The sequence below is a fragment of the Equus przewalskii genome, chromosome 30 (assembly GCF_037783145.1).
Source record: "Equus przewalskii isolate Varuska chromosome 30, EquPr2, whole genome shotgun sequence".
NCBI classification, from domain to species: Eukaryota; Metazoa; Chordata; class Mammalia; order Perissodactyla; family Equidae; genus Equus; species Equus przewalskii.
The window spans coordinates 3,954,271-3,968,036 of NC_091860.1; the positions used below are offsets into that span (position 1 = coordinate 3,954,271).

General features: G+C 36.1%; 1 protein-coding gene across 3 annotated transcripts in view; it reads left to right on the top strand.

The window, feature by feature from the left end:
• The window catches only part of ITGB1 (integrin subunit beta 1), a 46,077-nt gene extending 32,736 nt beyond the window's left edge, over positions 1 to 13,341 (top strand). Inside the window, exons 10-17 of one of the 3 annotated variants that reach the window (XM_070601725.1) lie at positions 387 to 527; positions 679 to 878; positions 2,426 to 2,664; positions 2,884 to 3,106; positions 4,185 to 4,417; positions 6,095 to 6,261; positions 7,191 to 7,271; positions 12,106 to 13,341. In XM_070601725.1, the coding sequence (XP_070457826.1) occupies positions 387 to 527; positions 679 to 878; positions 2,426 to 2,664; positions 2,884 to 3,106; positions 4,185 to 4,417; positions 6,095 to 6,261; positions 7,191 to 7,265 (1,278 nt within the window). In that variant the 3' untranslated portion in view covers positions 7,266 to 7,271; positions 12,106 to 13,341. Of the gene's footprint in view, positions 1 to 386; positions 528 to 678; positions 879 to 2,425; positions 2,665 to 2,883; positions 3,107 to 4,184; positions 4,418 to 6,094; positions 6,262 to 7,190; positions 7,304 to 12,105 lie in introns of all 3 variants that reach the window. The other 2 variants (XM_070601723.1, XM_070601724.1) reach the window with 2 other exon arrangements.
• Positions 13,342 to 13,766: the final 425 nt, after the last annotated feature.

A 13,766-nucleotide genomic window follows, 5' to 3' on the forward strand; every position in this document is an offset into this window, starting at 1 on the left:
GTGGATTGTTGACCTCAGCTCGTCAGCTGGACATGGTGGGAGCAGAGCCAGGTCTCCAGAGCGCAGGGAGCATGTTTGTTCTGAGTTCTCAGGATTCCTCATATGGCCTCCGCTGTGTGATCAGTAATGTTTTAGCCCAGTAATTAAAACACAAATGCTCTTAACTTTTTCAATCATGTACATTATTTTGAAGAATTGATCCTTGTTAATTAGAGCCTGTTTCTCTGGGTTCTGTGTTTTCTTGTCACTCAGGATTTGGCTTCAAATATTATGTAAATCATATTGTTTTCTTAACACTTCATTTTACCCACTGGTTTTATGCATTCAGCTTATTTTGTAGTAGTACTTTGCTTGCCTTTTTTTGTATAAATTAGTCTTTCTTTTAGTCCCTTTCCTCAGAAGTCATCTTGGAAAACAGTAAATTGCCAGAAGGAGTAACAATAAATTACAAATCTTACTGCAAGAATGGGGTAAATGGAACAGGGGAAAATGGAAGGAAATGCTCCAATATTTCCATTGGAGATGAGGTATGTTGTATAAACATTTTCTGAAGGAAAAAAATGACTTGTTTTAAGCGACTTAGTTTGTAATTTGGGAAACAGTAGAAGAAATGAATAGCTTTTCAGAATACTTTTTAGTACATTTAAATTGCATACTTTCTTGGTTTTTTCCTTCAAGGTTCAGTTTGAAATCAGCATAACTTCAAATAAATGTCCAAATAAGAATTCTGAAACCATTAAAATCAAGCCTCTGGGCTTCACTGAAGAGGTGGAGGTTGTGCTTCAGTTCATCTGTGAGTGTGAGTGCCAGAGCGAGGGCGTCCCCAGCAGCCCCCGGTGTCACGAGGGCAACGGCACGTTCGAGTGTGGGGCCTGCAGGTGCGTGAGGCTGCAGGAGCACGGAGGGGCGCGTGGGCTTGGACACTGACGGGCAGGCCATCTTTTGGGACATCCAGAGAAAATCTTTCTATTTGGAACAAATAAATCATTTGTTCCAGCAGTTGTGGCTCACCACAAAATCAATTTGATGATCTTGTGTGTGATATTTATAGAAAGTTCTTCCCTGCCTTTTTTCCCTAAGAAAACTGCTGTTTACTCAAAAACTTTTGTAGCCATCCAAGACGTATATTTAACTAACTGTTGAGGTAGCATTTGAGATTTTCTCTCATATAATAGCAATCTGAATTCTCTAGAGCTAAATGAGCTTATGTAAAATATGTCTGTAGAAAGATGTTTTGGAAAGATATATCAAATTTATAATGGTGATTTTATCTGGGAAATGGATTAGGAAGTAATAAAGGATGTTCACCTTATACCACATGTACATTGTAATAATTTTTTAAAAATAAGTTATTTTGTAAAATTAAAAAGAAAACTATTTTCAGAACATAGAATCTACTACTCACAAAACTTTAATCAAATTATTTTAAATTTTATTTTCACGTTCTGGTTACTGTCAATTAAAAAGTAAAACTAAAGATACTCTGAATACAGCTTTCTCCTTAAAGGGATAGGAGGAGGGGAGAGTATTTTGATCTAAATGTTAGCCCCAAATGACTAGACTTTGAAGGGTCTTTAATCATGAGAAAAATAAATGACTACATTTTGCCATCGGTTATTAGCTGTCTATTCCAAATAACAATTAAAATGTTACATTTTTACTCTCTATGTTGTACGTATCTTGACTGAGTCATTTAGATCCATTTTTAGTAAAACATCTTTTAACCAAAATGATTGTCTTGAAAGTGTTTTGCCTTCATTCCTGCTGTGTATTTACCAGAATTAGTGAGCCAGTGTCTGTGAGCGTGAGGTGTTATAAAAATAGACAGTGTGTCTGAAAAGTCTGGACTCATCGGATAAATTTATTTTTAAACAGTGTGTTAATTATATTTTCAAATGTTAATGCTCACTATGTTTTTCTTCAACTTCTATACACTTTTTGGGGTATATTTATTGTACACTTTTTTAGACTAACAGTTGGACCGTTCCTTTAAATTTAGAGATACTTCACCTATAATAGCAAATATAATAGCATATTATTTGAAAACATAGCTACCATACTCTTTTTTTCTTTTTAAGTGAAATCATCTCCAGTACAATTGCATGTAATTAACGTACTCTAAAAATAAGTTTAGCCTATGTTTCCAATGTTTTGTCCACCTGTTCATTGCCAGATTATATTTTCATCTTGATCAGAAGATTGTTTTCCAAGCCCCTTGCATATATTCCACATGAACTTGAATGACTGGTGTGTGTGTGTACACTTTTGTACGTCTGTGATGTGTGGCATGAACACTCCATGTAATATAATTGTCGTTTGAAGGGATTGTTCATAGTCTTATTTTCTCTCCCAGTCTTTCTCACAGCATGACTTGTTTTAAATTATTTTTATTTTATGTGATTGAAATTTTGGACTCTTTCTTTAGGTGCAACGAGGGGCGTGTTGGCAGACACTGTGAATGTAGCACAGACGAAGTGAACAGTGAGGATATGGATGCTTACTGCCGGAAGGAAAACAGTTCAGAAATCTGCAGTAACAATGGAGAGTGTGTCTGTGGACAGTGTGTTTGTAGGAAGAGGGATAATACAAATGAAATTTATTCTGGCAAATTCTGCGAGTGTGATAATTTCAACTGTGATAGATCCAATGGCTTAATTTGCGGAGGTGAGAAAGGGGTCTGAAAATGGTTATAAAATATGATCCCATCTAATACCATAAAAAATGTTGTTTGCTTGGAGAATACGTAGAAAAAGGGCAGCGCTGAGGATCAGTCCATCCCTTTGATACACTTTCTTCCACGTTATTGCTTATTTTTACTTCTAAATCAGTACTGTGATTTTCTATTTTTACCACTGTTATGAGAAATGATATTTTTAATTGCAGGAAATGGTGTTTGCAAGTGTCGTGTGTGCGAATGCAACCCCAACTACACTGGCAGTGCGTGTGACTGTTCTCTGGACACTACTTCATGCATGGCCACCAACGGCCAGATCTGCAATGGCCGGGGCATCTGTGAGTGTGGGGCCTGCAAGTGCACAGATCCCAAGTTTCAGGGGCCAACCTGTGAGATGTGTCAGACGTGCCTTGGTGTCTGTGCTGAGCATAAGTAAGTATTTTCTAATTGCTTGCAATAGTTGGTATTTGCTGGCTGTTCACCTAACAATGTATTATCGCTACCACTGGAGCAGTGCTGACATTTGGTTACACTGTAAACCAGATATCTGCCACACTGAAGCCTGCACCTTAAAACTCTGTCTCAGTAGTTACCATCTGTCGCATGATATTGAAATGTGTTATATGAGACTGGTACCATTATTTTGATCTGAATTTGCTATATAATTGAATCCATGTGGTAACCTTTGTTAAATTAGCATTACCAATTGCTTAATTACTATCTTTTGACTAAACTAAGAAAAATTGAAGGTCTGCACCTTGAAAGGACTGTTATTGTACCAGCAACACATTGTTTACGTTATTTTGGTTTGATGTTCTGTGTATGTAATATCTGATAGGGGTAGTTTTATTTGTTGTTAGCGCCATAGAGTGGATTCTGACTCCTAGCACTGTGTGGACAGCAGAGCAGAACCCTGCCCTCCTTTCTGCATCATCCTCTCACCTTCCGGGCTGTCTATGATACGTGCTCCACTGCTATTCACGGGGTTTTCATGGCTGTGGTTTTTGGAAGTGGGTGGCCAGGTCCCTCTTCCTAGTCTGTCTCAGTCTGGAAGCTCCACTGAAACCTGTCCACCATGGGGGACCCTGCCGGTGTTTGAAATCCTGGTGGCAGAGCTTTCAGTATCCCAGCCACATGCAGCCACCACAGTATGACACCCAACTGACGGGTGGTGTGGCTCTCTGACTGGGACAAGAACCCAGGCCGTGGCCACGAGAGTGCCAGATCTTGACCACCAGGGCTGACTATTTTATTTTACTACTCATTTCTTTCTTTTTTGTAATTTTAGTTTAAAGTGTAATAAACCTATTATTTCACTTGGGAAACTAGTATCTTTATATTTAGTTTTCCCATCTAGAAATGTAGTGTACTTCTCCTCTCCATTTATTCAGATCTTTCATAGCTCTTGGTTTCATTTGGTCACATTTTGAGTGTAGCACATGCAATAACCTTTAAGCATATATTTATTTTAGGTAATAAATTTGAAGTGTAATAATTTTTGTTTTAACAGAGAATGTGTTCAGTGCAGAGCCTTTAATAAAGGAGAAAAGAAAGACACATGCGCCCAGGAATGTTCACATTTCAACATTACCAAGGTTGAAAATCGGGACAAGTTACCTCAGCCAGGCCAGGTTGATCCCCTGTCTCACTGTAAGGAGAAGGATGTGGATGACTGCTGGTTCTATTTCACGTATTCAGTGAATGGGAACAATGAGGCCATTGTTCACGTTGTGGAGACTCCAGGTTTGATCATTTCAAAATGTTTTTCATTTTATGTCTTGTTTCTACTACTTGGGCCTATTGGCAGTTTCCCTAATATCCAGCTTGGTTACTTTAGGTCCAAGTTGGGATATTTTTGATCTCTCAAAGCGTAAAATAGTATTTAACTAACTAAGTAAGAAATGAAAAGAGAAAGCAAGTGTTAGGTGTTATCATTGGAGAGTTTGAAGACTGAGTGCGGTAATCCACAGAAAAGCTCTCAGAACGTGTCTGCACTCAGCAGGTTCCCGTATGAACCAGGGCGTTGTTGGCAGTATTTAAATCTGAGCATGAGTTAGGTGTGGACTCTGAGAAAGGTAATTGGTTAAAATATATTATAAAATGTGAATTGTTCAGCCTCTCAGAAGAGACAATATTTTTATCTTGGTTTTTTGAGGTGCTTTTTTGTATATTCTTTGAAATTTTCTACATTTGTATATAGGTTTTTGTGAGAATGTACGTTTTCTTTTCTTTTGGATAGATATTTGGAGTGGATTTGGGGGACATATAGTAAGCATATATTTAGCTTTCTAAGAGACAGCCAAACGTTTTCAAAATCTCTGTCCTGTTTTGCATTTTCAGATAAGTGTTTTGCAAATATTATCTCATAGTCTGTGCTTCCTTGTCTTTCATTTTCTTAATAGTATTTTTTGAGGACCATAACCTTTAATTTTGATGAACTACACTTTACCAAGTTTTTCTTTTATGGATCTTGCTTTTACTATTGTATTTAAGAATGCTTTGCCTAACACAGACTCATAAGAATTTTTCTCCTGTGTTTTCTTCTAGAAGTTTTATAGTTTCTGATTTTTCATTTAGGTCTATAACCCATTTTGAGTTAATGGTAGCATATGGAGTGAGGTGCAGTTCTTTGCTTGTGGATGTCCAGTAGTTCTAGTACCATTTGTTGAAAGACTGAACTTTCTCCACCTTTGTTGAACATCAGATGACCTGATGTGTGTGGACCTATTTCTGACTCTTTATCCTGTTCCCTTAATCTGCGCGTCTGTCCTCTAGCCAGTACCACTCTTCTCAATTACTGTCGCTTTATAGCTGGTCTTGAAATCTGGTAATGTGAGTTGTGCAACTTTGTTCTTTTCTAAGAGTGTTTTTGAAACACTTTTCTGGTTCTCTTCCTTCCTTGTAAATTTTAAAATTAACTTGCTGATATCTACAAAACTCCTGCTAGGATTTTGATGGAGATTGCATTGAGTTTATCTATCAAACTGGGGGAGAATTTGACAGCTTAACAATATTGAGTCTTCCAATACATGAACATGAAATCTCTCTCCATTTACTCAGATCTTCTTTGATTTCTTTCATCAGTGTTTAGTATTGCACATGTTTTGTTAGATTATGCATAAGTATTCCTGATTTTTGATGCTATAGTAGAAGATGCTATTTTCTAAATTTAAATTTCCATTATGTAAAAATAAATTTCCATATAACATATGGAGATACATATGCTTTTTGTTTATTGACTGTAATCCTGTGCTCTTATAAACTCACTTGTTAGTTCTAGCGTCTTTGAGAGTGTACATTCACTTGTCTTGTATTTTTTTTCCGATATGGTTTTATGAGACTGCCCAGCTCTCTGTAGTTTGGGCTGTAATTTGCACATATTAATCCCTTGTGTGCTCATTCTTTCCTCCTTATTGACAGAGTGCCCCACTGGTCCAGACATCATTCCAATTGTAGCTGGTGTGGTTGCTGGAATTGTTCTTATTGGCCTTGCATTGCTGCTGATTTGGAAGCTTTTAATGATAATTCATGACAGAAGGGAATTTGCCAAATTTGAGAAGGAAAAAATGAATGCCAAATGGGACACGGTAAGTTGCAAAACATCTAAAAAGTAAGGTGGTTCGTAAAGTAAATGTAATACTTCTAAGATTTGTTAACTCTAAAACCGATTGTTACAGTCCTCTTTAACTATTTTAAAGTTCATTATTCAGAGAACTTGGATTTAGTGAAAAACTGAAAACATCTTAAATACATCCCATTAAAACAAAACATTATAAGAATGTGTCTTTTGGTTACTGTGGTCACTGTTTTTATTTCTTTAATAATTTTTATCTTAAATCTACTCTTTTGCCTTTTCATCTCATGTAAAATAGAATCCCAAATAGCATTATCTGTGTAGCAGACTGGTCAATGGAAAGCTTCTTTTTTTTCCCCAACAAAGAACCTTGAGTGGAAAGCAGCCAGACTTAAAAGGCTACATGCTGTATGATTCCATTTATGTGACATTTTGGAAAAGGCAAAACTGTAGGGGCAGAAGTCAGATCAGTGGTTTCTGGGGGCTGGAGTGGGGGAAGGGGCACGAGGGGTCTTCTTGGGATGATCTTAATTGTGGGCGTGTTTATACATTTGAGAATTCATGGAACTCTATACTTAAAAAGGGTATAATTTACTTTCTGCAAATTATAACTCAATAAACCTTGCTTTATAAAAAATTTTAAAGCTATAAATTACTGAAAATTTGTGCTAGCATTTACTGCTTTGAAATGCTTTGAAAAGAGTCAGACGGGCGAGTATTGGCCCTCGTGTATTCATCTTTTGACACAAGAAGGCAGTGACAGTCTTCAGTATTTTTAAGTTGTAAATGAATTGTAATCATTTGCATTTTACTTGGGTTTTTTAAAAAATTAGTAAATTTCTGAACTGTAGAAATAGTAAAAATTCTTTTACAGTGTTTAAACACTATACATGTCAATTTTTTTTCTGATGAAATCATTAGAAACTATTTCTTTTACTTTAGCAAGAAAATCCGATTTACAAGAGTCCTATTAATAATTTCAAGAATCCAAACTATGGACGTAAAGCTGGTCTCTAAGTAGCCGTTCGTATTTCCTTTCATTTCCGTCTTTGCATGTGAGCTGTTATCCCTTTTTACTGCACTGTGTGTCCTCTACCACTGTTGCTGTTCTTTTAAAAGTCTGGCTTTATTTATATGGCTGTATTACAGCTTTTCTTTTTGTGTGTTAGTTAGTGTTTAAGAAGTGCTTTAAAATAAGCTTTATGATACAGAAGCAGCAGCTGTGCTGTAGGGAAAAGAGAATGTGCTTTGTGGTCAGACAGGCCCCCGGTCAAATCCCAGCTCTGCCACGTCGTGAGGCCGTCACGCCCAGCACGTCAGCGTTTCCTCTTTCACAGGCCGTCCATAGCCCTCTATCTGTCGTGTGCCGTGGTTGCTTTGGCTAATGAACTGCAGTGTATGACATCACCCTGTCAGCTATCACCCTCACTACAGCCTTATGCCTTAGGTGGTATTATCCTTATATAATAATTTCTATATGTAAATTTTAGGGTTAAATAGTGGAAAGTGAATGTCAAATCTAAATTGCAAAATAGAAAAATGTAACTTGATGTAACATTTATATAGTATACAATATATAACAACAATATTATTGTTATTAGTTCTAGACATATTTTGAGATCCTTAGTTTGTTGATTGTAACTTGAAATACCGTTAAAAACCAGAAGGCCTTTTATTTATACATGTTTTTTTCTTTTTAGTTATTGAGTGGTTCTCATGTTCAAAGCTAACATTGAACTTTTTTAAAGATAAGAAAGACTTTAAAAAGAAAAATGCTATTACAGTTTTAAATAAAAACTTAGTTGAAAATTTCATAGTTGTAATAAGGCTTACTTATCATATTCTTTAAGCTAGGATAAGTTATTTTGGAGAATGTATGTTTTACCTACATGACAAACTTATTATTTTCTCTCTTATCAGTAGTGGACAGGATTCTTCCTTATGTCTGAATTGTCATGATGTGCTTCTAGCGTATTTTAATATAATCATGTAAGCCCCTAAAACTCACTGATAAAAAGGTCATGATTAGAGCACATCCTCCTGACTGGTGGATCCAGAACTTGTCTTTCCTTTCCCAGCTACTTTTATCCTTATTTCTCACGTGAGAGGAGTGAGGCCCAGAAGGTTCGGTGACTTGACCAGTTCACATGGCTGGTCGGTGGAGGAGCTGGGATTCAGACCCAGCAGCTGGGCTGGGATCCGCGTCTTACCTGCCATTTGCCGTAGCTACCACATGCCTTCAGGAGACTCCGTCGGGGAGAGTGGCTCACTCCTCCTGAGAATTACAGCTTTTTGACGTTTGTAGTAACTTAGAGTGACCCTGCTGCTCTGGGCAAGCACTGTAACAGGGAAATCACTTTATTGCGTGGAAACCAGCCCCACAGTTTTGCTTATTGATTCCAATGGGAGTGTACTTATAAAATAATAACTAATGAGATCTTAAAATACAGGAATGTTTAATATTTTTAAGAGATATAGGAAGTACCCATAACATTAGAAACCATTACTTGTCAGATTTTTCTTTTGTTTCTAAGATTTTAAGACTTTCGAAATGGCAAAGTTATATTTGATGGCAGAAAATCCTAGTCAGCTCCGTAATGGGCAGGCTGCTACACTTTGTGTTGGTCTCAGACTGGACGCATCTTCTCTTTCTCACCTAGTACTGTCCAGAATATCACTTTTAGAAAGAAAGTGATTTGCTGGGATTTTTTTCTTTCTTTTTTTGGTAGGTCAAAAACAGTCAAAATTGACAATTCCATATGGTTACTTCTCATATGAGAGAAATTTCTGCGTCCTACGAAAAGGTGAAATTTTCACCTTTGCTGTACTTTAAATTATACTTTGAAGGGAATTATCAATAATTAATCGTGAAACAATGTTTACATTGTTAACTTAATTTTTGGATAAAATGTTACTTCTTTAGCTAAAATAAAAATTTTGGATAATTCAAGAAGAAAAAGTTTAGTAAAAATTTCTTTATTCCTTAGTGAAATCCAGGCAAAGTAATGGCTACAGGTTATTAGATGTTTTCTCAAGAAAAATTAAAGTAGAAATAAACAATAGAAATTAATGAACGACCATCAGGAAATTAAAACAAATCATGGCCAGTAGAGGACTTTTCTGATATGGGACCAAGGTTTGCCCATCAATTAATTATGTCATTAACATATTTCAGATAATGGGCAAGCACTGTTAATTCTTTCAGCACATAAGACTACCATGTGGGTACATTTAAAAAAATCAAATTATCGACTTTATGGTTGTTAAAGTCGATTGAAAAAATTGTCTAGTTTATCCTCCCCTGCTGTTAGGCAAATTTAAATGTGAATCCCTGGTCTTCCACAGTTGTGCATTGTGTATCTATTTATATTACATTAGAGAGATGATTCTGTAGCCACTACTGTCAGCCATTCCACTGTGAGCACAGGGATGACATTTTACTGAGTACTGAGGACTTCATTTCTGAATATAACCCTGTTCTCTTCCTTTAAATAGGCTTTGCTTTTTTTTGGGATGGGGTGGGGTTGCACTCTGAACGATGGAAACTAATATGGGTTACTGTAGTTTACCTCCGTTTAAAATGGTGCCTAACATGGATAGTTTAATTTTACCTCTAACCTTGCATGTTCAGCTTTTGTTTGGATGGACTTTGAAATAATAAGTGTAAATGTTTGTGTATATGAAAAGGCAAACTTTTCTCCAAAGGTAAGTTCTGCCATGAAAATTGTACTTTGGACTCATCAGTGACTTAGGTGTTTTTCTCTTTTGTTTTTTGTCTTCTGAGTTTTTTTGTACTTCCCTTACACTTCTTAAGTCTTAAATATTAGATGTATTTAATACATTATTTTAAAGAAGCTTAATTTAAACGGTAATTTGTTTTCCAGGCATATTTGAAAGAATGGGCAGTACTAGCCTCATATGCAGATAGGAAGATGGAAATAAAGAGTGTAACTTATGTGTACTATATAACTGGTCAAGAATCAATTGCTAGGATCCAGTTTCCTTTGTCCATTATAAAATGTCTGCTGTAATGTCCGTATAATAATGTATTAGCTCCATTTGGGGTTAGAACTCAGAAGTTGATATCCTATATGATTTTTATCATCCAGATTATATAATGTTTGTGTCTGAGGGATCCTGAGTTCTTCCATGTTTCTGAAATGACTGGTCAAGTTGTATTTTGTGGGGTGGGGTGGAGTGAGGGAGCACTAAGGCATGTTGTCATGTTTTCATTGGTATTCAGACTACCTGCTGAGGTGAAGTCACAGTGGTTTATTTTGTGTCTTCAGGACCCAGCCCTCATGTACTATGCTTCCCCTCAGTGATTTCCAGTCTTTTTAGCATGGCACACAGGACGGTTGGTGACTTGGCACTGGCCTCTTTCTTCTCTCCTCTTCCTTCCCCACACCTCAAAACACGCACTCACACATGCCCCCTAGAAGACTTCTGAACTGTATATATTTCTACATAAATGTGCCATTCTTTTCCCTACACCTTGACTTTGCGTATGAACTTTGACTTTGCATATGTTTCTATTAACCTTTCAATATTTTATCTATAGTCTATGAAAATATTTCTAATCATCCCAGAGTCACTTCCTTTTTTCTTACACTGTTTCCATATTATGTACATAATTCTATATTGTACTACATCCAAGTGCCTAAATTTATGTTAATATTTGTCATCCACCAAACGGTACCCTTCTAGAGAGCAGAAATTGTGGCAGTGAAAGCCAGATCCAAACAGAATCTGCGATGAAGTGTGAATAAAATTTAAAAGCAAAAATTAGTTTATATGCTTTGTATATTTTTAAAAATCACTGCAAATGGTTCTATAGTGAGATATAAACCTAAACAGCATTTCAAAATCTTAATTTTTGCCTAAAAACTTAATGATTTAAGTTTTTATTTAATATTTATTTGATTTGTACTCACTGTAATTTCCTCTGATACAGGATTATTTGGCCCTGGTCTATTTTCAGTTTATAAAAACAGGAGACAAAAGAAAGCTGTAGCAGATATTTAAATGTAGCACCTAGCATAAGAGAATTTTTTAAGAAACTGGTAGTGTGGGGTTGTGTGTTATTTTTCTACTTGAAAACATCCCTGTCAGTATATTTGTGGATCTTGAAAGATCTCTGTGGTTATGTTTTGGAGTCATTTACTAGGTTTGATTTCAGTACTCTTTACTAAAATATAGTATCCCAATAAAAATTAAACATTTCACCAATATGATATTGAAGGATAACAATTATTTCATGAAGAATAGTAATTATTTTTGTTAACATGCTAAGCAAATTTGGCCATGTGATGACTTGGCGGACTCCACAGTGCCTTCAGTGACGCTGACAGCCTTACCCAAGAACTCTCTAAGTCACTAACTTTTGTGGAAGAGCCTCAAGAGAACACCTGCCTCACAGAGATGAAAGCCAAGGGTTCCCAGTAATTATCAAGCACCTTCTGTGTGCAATAAAGGCTTAAGAATCAGGCAGTTGATGGCAGAAAAGCTAATTCTTCAGGAGAGGTATTCTTCCTTAAAACAGGCATTCAAAACTAGTTCAAAGGAGAGAAACCGTAACAGCACATTCTCTGCTGTGGAGGACTTTCTTAAATCCAATGAAGAAAGGGCTCAAGAATGAATAACGCCAGACTACAGGGGCACCTTTAGATTGTTTGTAGAGCAAAGCTTTCATTTTTGTGTAAACTTATATTAATGCCTTTAAAAAAATTGAGTGTGATATCTGGACAGATAAAATGGAAATGACTTATGAAAATGACTAACTTTCAGGATTGTTTTATGAAATAATATTACATGATTTTAGTAGAGTAACTGGGCATTTTTCTCACTTTTTTTTTAGGGTGAAAATCCTATTTATAAGAGTGCTGTGACAACTGTTGTCAATCCGAAGTACGAGGGAAAATGAGCACTCGCTATGCAAATTTCACAACACTGAATGCAAAGCAGTACTTTTCCTAGTCACAGTAAGGTAGCTGTAGGGCTGTACCGCCATGGGGTTACTCATGTGCCAGTTTTGAAAGTGTACAATATGTATAATTTTAAAAATTTGTTATTATTTTGAAAACAATGTTATCATCAATGCCAGGGACTGACCAGAGACTTGAGACAGGATGGTTGTCCTCATCATAAGGTCACGTGGTGCCTTTTTGACCTTTTACTCCTGGGCTGTTGAAATCAAGTTCTTATTGGATCGAGTGGTGTGTCTACAGTGATGGAAGGGCAGTAGTTAAAATAATGAGTATGATGAGAGTTTCTATTAATCATGTATTAAAACTGATCTTTAGCTTTACAGATATGTCAGTTTTCAGTTATACAGAATCCACAGTAAATTTCTGCTAGCTAGTTTAGAATTGTTTTAAATTTATTACTTTGCTATTTGCCTAGTAGACATGACTGATGACATATCTGAAAGACAAGTGTCGGGAGTTACTGGTGTAAAATAGTTTTGAAATATTTGATCTACAGAGGCCATGGGACAAAGTCAGAGAGTTAGAAAGGGAAACCATAGCTTTAAAACCTGTGTGCCATTTTGAGAGTTACTTAATCTTGGTAACTTTTATGCCTTCTTTTTATAAATTCAAGCCTTCAGGAAAAGTATTGGGAAATTTTCTGCAAAAAAGTCCTTGATTTAGCATTATTTACATAAAGGCCTTAATTTCCATAGTACTTGCTGAATTGGGGACCTTTGGGTGAATTTGTTTTATTCATTTTATTTTGTTTGAAGCCTGGTGCTTTTTACCACCTCTTCTAATCATTTAATGTATTTGTTTGCAATTTGGGGGTAAGGCTTTTTTTAATCACTTTTTTTCTTTGATGTTTTTTCTGTAAATTCGCCTCTTAGTGAACGTGTGAAGTTGTACTGTGGCTTACGCAACAGCTCTCACTTAAGTGACTCTTACTTTCAGGCAGTGCCGTAATAGACCGCTGTATAGTTACTTCTCACTGTCAGAGCTGCCCATTTTGTTTCATACCAGTCACATCCTTGTTTTAAGTGCCTTTTAATTTTAACAGTTCACTTTTTACAATGCTGTTTACTGAAGTTATTTATTAAATAAAACTGCCTAAAATATTTAAATTGGATGTTTTTGCTCTGTATTGATATCTTTTGTCAATTTGTGTGCATGAAATTTTTATAGCTTAAAGAGGTTGACAAAAAACATTCTGGTTGATGGGTATTTCACTTAAGAAGCTAAAATGTATTTCTTAAAAAAAGAAAAAAGAAGAAGAAAAGATGTGCTAGGGCCAATAAGGAAAGTTATATGGTAAAGCAGACTTTCAGACTATCTTTGGACTCTCTAAATAATGTTGTATAAATCCTCATTCCACGCACCTCCCCTCCCCCAGACTAGGAGATGGGTCTCATCCCTGCATTGAGCAGAGTTAACTCTTTGTGAATATCATCTTAGAGCTGTTCGTTAGAAGCTGGAATTGTATCATTTTACTCAAGGTACAGATAGGGCATTGTTACTTTTTTGATAAGGAAAATAAGATTTTCCTTAG